Here is a 3,827-nt window from a genome sequence, read left to right as displayed (position 1 = left end):
ATATATATATATATATATATATAATACTACTTAACAAATATACAACCAAGTATTAGTATAAATAAAATATTTAGAACGTTAAAACTTTGACTACTCTATTTTGATTGAAATATATTTAAATGCTAATTTTAAATCATTTATTTATTATTTTAATTATGAATATGACATAAAAAATAATTTATTTTATCATGTCAAATTTTTTTAATGATAAATTTAGTTGAGTGATTTTATTAATGCAAAGGTCTAAGTTGAGTGATTTTATTGATACAAAACAAAGTCTAATGTCATTGTTAGATAAATTCTAAAAATTGATCAGTAATCTTTTAAGATATTAACTCGTCGTGTTCATGTATCTAATTTCAAATTACAGACAGTTGATTCAAGATTGAATATTAATCAGTATATATATATCTTTGTCTCTAAATTATTACACACTTAATTAGCATTACAAGTAGTGTGCAGAAGATTTGGCAAAAATCTTCAAAATAGTAGAATTTAACCCAAACTGAATCAAAATTATGTGTACTATACAGCATGTCATCAGGTTGAGCATAAACCTATATAAATCTGCTTAGAGAAAAATGGCGAGTGCAATTGAAGATAAACTTATCAGAAAACTCGCAAACACGACAGTTGAGGAAGATGGAGGAGGTGGAGTGGTGTCTGCCGGAGTATTTGAGGCTGAGGAATTAGTGCTTGAAACTTTAATTGCCATTTTTTGACCAGCTAAACAGTGCTCACCAACTGTGCAAATGTAATAATGATCACCAAGAGTTTGCATAGTTATTTTTGCAGGCCCTTTCTTGATTGCTTCACCTATAGAATTTTGTGTATTGCACTCTTCGTATGAACTTCTTGATACTTCTTGTACGTCATGGTTTCCTTCCGTAAATTTGAAAACTGGTCGACAATTCGAAACGAAAAAATAAAAAACAAGAAATGATATGTATTATGTATATATCACGTTTGAATACTTTTCATCGAAAAATTGTATGATTAGAATGTATAAACCAAATATTTCAAGCATGACTAGTTTAAGGGTAAAGGAAAATGAATATTTATACAAAGTGTTGATTTCTTAACTGTTGCATAAAAATCAGCAAATCAACATGTGGAGCGTCCATAACAGTTTAATTACTACTCCCTCTATTCACTTTTAAATGTCATGTTGCGCTTTTCAAAAATTAAATTGATTAATTTTCAAAGTTAAATTAGATTACATTAATTTGATATTTTAAACAAAAAGAATTAGATATTCAAAAATTATACGAAAAATACTATAAATTGCAACTTTTTTCATATCAATATGATGAAAAAATACATTGCAAAATATTAGTCAAAATTTTTATCGTTTGACTCTAAAAAAGGAAACTATGACAATTAAAAATGGACGGAGGTAGTATATTATAGTATCAATTATTCATATCTTTTTTGTAAAGCATATTTCTTAAAGTTCAAAATAATCGCACATGGTGATTCTAACCTCTTCCTATTTAAGCGTTTTTATTCAAAGAGTTTATAGTTTTAATGTTAAAAGAGTTTTTAAAAAGTGGTCGAATATGTCATTTTTTGAAATAAGTGATTTGTTAAGTGAATTAACAAAAACTTAGCACCATTCTAATACATGAGAAAGAAAAGTAACTTTTTGGTGGAGTGGTACGCACTATTTCATCTTTAATCAAGAGGTTTCGGGTTTGAGTTCCCTTGGGTATGAAGTCGCCTTTGTTAGGGATGGTCTACCCCTCAATGTGGAACTTTTCGGCGTGAATTTAAATTTAGTCGGATTCCAATGTGGGTACCGAACACTAGGTGAGAAACCAAAAATAAAAAAAAAACTAAAAAATAAGTGATCTTTAATTTTAAATCAAAAGAAGGGATGATTTTGTTCACTTATTTACTTTAAATGTGTTTGACCTATTTTTTTTGTTCATTTCGAAATGAATTCTTTTCCTTTTTAGTAATTCTTCAATTCTAACTTTCCACCTACATGTTTTAACACCATTCAATTAAAGAACATTTTTATAATATCTTTTATTTTAAATCATCAGATACAAAAAAATAAAATCAAACGAATTCAAACGGAAAGAGTACCTAAGGTGTCACCAATTTTGATTGTATTTGCATCAGCCCACATTGTGTAAGCTGCAGCGCCATTAATTGGTATAGACCAACCAAAGCTATCGCCAACTATATGATCTGTTTGTGCTATTGTAACTTGTAGCAAAATTGCCATAGTTAAAGCACCGCAAACAATTTTCTCCATCTTCTCTCTCTTCTTTTTTTTTGTTTTTTTTTTTTGGGATAGAAAATGCTCTAGTTTTTTGCAACCAAAAAAAAATAAAATGATTGTAGGTTACTAGAGNCAATTAAAGAACATTTTTATAATATCTTTTATTTTAAATCATCATATAAAAAAAATAAAATCAAATGACTTGAAACAGAAAGAGTACCTAAGGTGTCACCAATTTTGATTGTATTTGCATCAGCCCACATTGTGTAAGCTGCAGCGCCATTAATTGGTATAGACCAACCAAAGCTATCCCCAACTATATGATCTGTTTGTGCTATTGAAACTTGTAGCAAAATTGCCATAGTTAAAGCACCACAAACAAATTTCTCCATCTTCTCTCTCTTTTTTTTTTTTGTTTTTTATTTGGGATAGAAAATGCTCTAGTTTTTTGCAACCAAAAAAAAAAAAAAAAATGATTGTAGGTTACTAGAGATATCCTATCTGAGACCTATACTAATTTTGTTATGCAAAATTTGCTTTATATATATAATGAAAGAATTTTTAATTGGTCTCAACTTTATGTTAATGGAAATCCACTACATTAGCAGCAAGTGCGCGCAGCCACTACTTTCCATCTAGAACAATATATGTATGTGACATATTTTAAATGATTATATTCGAGTAAATTGGTCAGATGATCACTCAATTTAATTGAATAATTATGTAGTAAAATAATTTATCTTATTCTTGTATTTTGTAAATCACTCAATTTTTTGTAAATTAATCTTATCCAAAAACAGTCTATCTACCCAAATACTAACTTGAATAGATGGTGGTGAAAATATTTGTGATCCAGTCAAGATCCAATCGTTCCAATACCAAATAAAATGGCCTAAGCTTAACTATAAAAATATTTTTTGATCTATATGAACTACAATTTTAATATATATAATTTAATTTTTCGATAAAGAGAGTTTTCGATTGGTTGAGAGTATTGACTTCAAGATACATGCAAAGCACAAACACTGATCTCTGTCTAAGATTTCTTTTTTTCATTTTCTTTATACTCATCAGCTTGAAATTAAGAGCCTAAAAAGAATAATTACTCTCTCAGACTCAATTTATGTAATATTTTTTTTTATTGTTTGAGAGTCAAACAATTTAAGTTTGAAAGGAATTTATACATGAAATCTTCAATTTTTTTGAAATGAAATTTATATATTTGTAAACTTCATAAAAAAATATTATAAGTCACAATAATTGACAATTTCAAATATTTAAAAGATATATGAAAAATTTACAATCAAAGGTAAACTTGTTTGAATATTGAAATTTGAAAAGTGACACATAAATTGAGACGGGGGGAATAATACTTTTTTAAAAAGTGCATATTAAAAAAGAATTGGTGACTCACATCACCTCCCCACCAGTAGGGGTGGGCATGGTATGATATAAACCGAATTATCATACCATCCCGAAATTCTTAATATCGTGGTTTTGGTATTATGGTATTTGATGTGGTATATGGTATACATTTTTATTTTTTTAGTATTCAGTACGGTATTTGATATTTAGAAATAATATATTGAAATACCTA

The 3,827-nt window shown here is 27.8% G+C and overlaps 1 protein-coding gene across 2 annotated transcripts; it reads right to left on the bottom strand.

Annotated features, from left to right (window-relative positions):
• Positions 1-355: 355 nt before the first annotated feature.
• Positions 356-2,742, bottom strand: LOC125862333 (cucumber peeling cupredoxin-like). 2 transcript variants are annotated; one of them, XM_049542383.1, is made up of 2 exons: positions 2,451-2,742; positions 356-900 (listed from the first exon to the last, which is right to left on the bottom strand). In XM_049542383.1, the coding sequence occupies exons 1-2, from the start codon at positions 2,620-2,622 to the stop codon at positions 572-574; spliced, it is 501 nt and encodes a 166-aa protein (XP_049398340.1). In that variant the 5' UTR covers positions 2,623-2,742; the 3' UTR covers positions 356-571. The 2 variants fall into 2 exon arrangements, with proteins under 2 accessions (XP_049398340.1, XP_049398339.1); XM_049542382.1 differs by lacking the exon at positions 2,451-2,742 and adding an exon at positions 2,092-2,323 and having other exon boundaries at positions 515-900.
• Positions 2,743-3,827: the final 1,085 nt, after the last annotated feature.

Source organism: Solanum stenotomum, chromosome 4 (assembly GCF_019186545.1).
Source record: "Solanum stenotomum isolate F172 chromosome 4, ASM1918654v1, whole genome shotgun sequence".
In the NCBI taxonomy this organism is placed as follows: Eukaryota; Viridiplantae; Streptophyta; class Magnoliopsida; order Solanales; family Solanaceae; genus Solanum; species Solanum stenotomum.
This window is presented reverse-complemented; position numbering and strand designations above follow the sequence as displayed.

What these genes read in the sequence shown, in the direction of transcription:
- LOC125862333 (XM_049542383.1), bottom strand. Translation starts at nt 2,622, where the DNA reads ATGGAGAAATTTGTTTGTGGTGCTTTAACTATGGCAATTTTGCTACAA. An exon ending in CAAAATTGGTGACACCTTAG is followed by an intron (nt 901 to 2,450) that starts GTACTCTTTCTG and finishes ATTGTCGACCAG; the next exon opens with TTTTCAAATTTACGGAAGGA.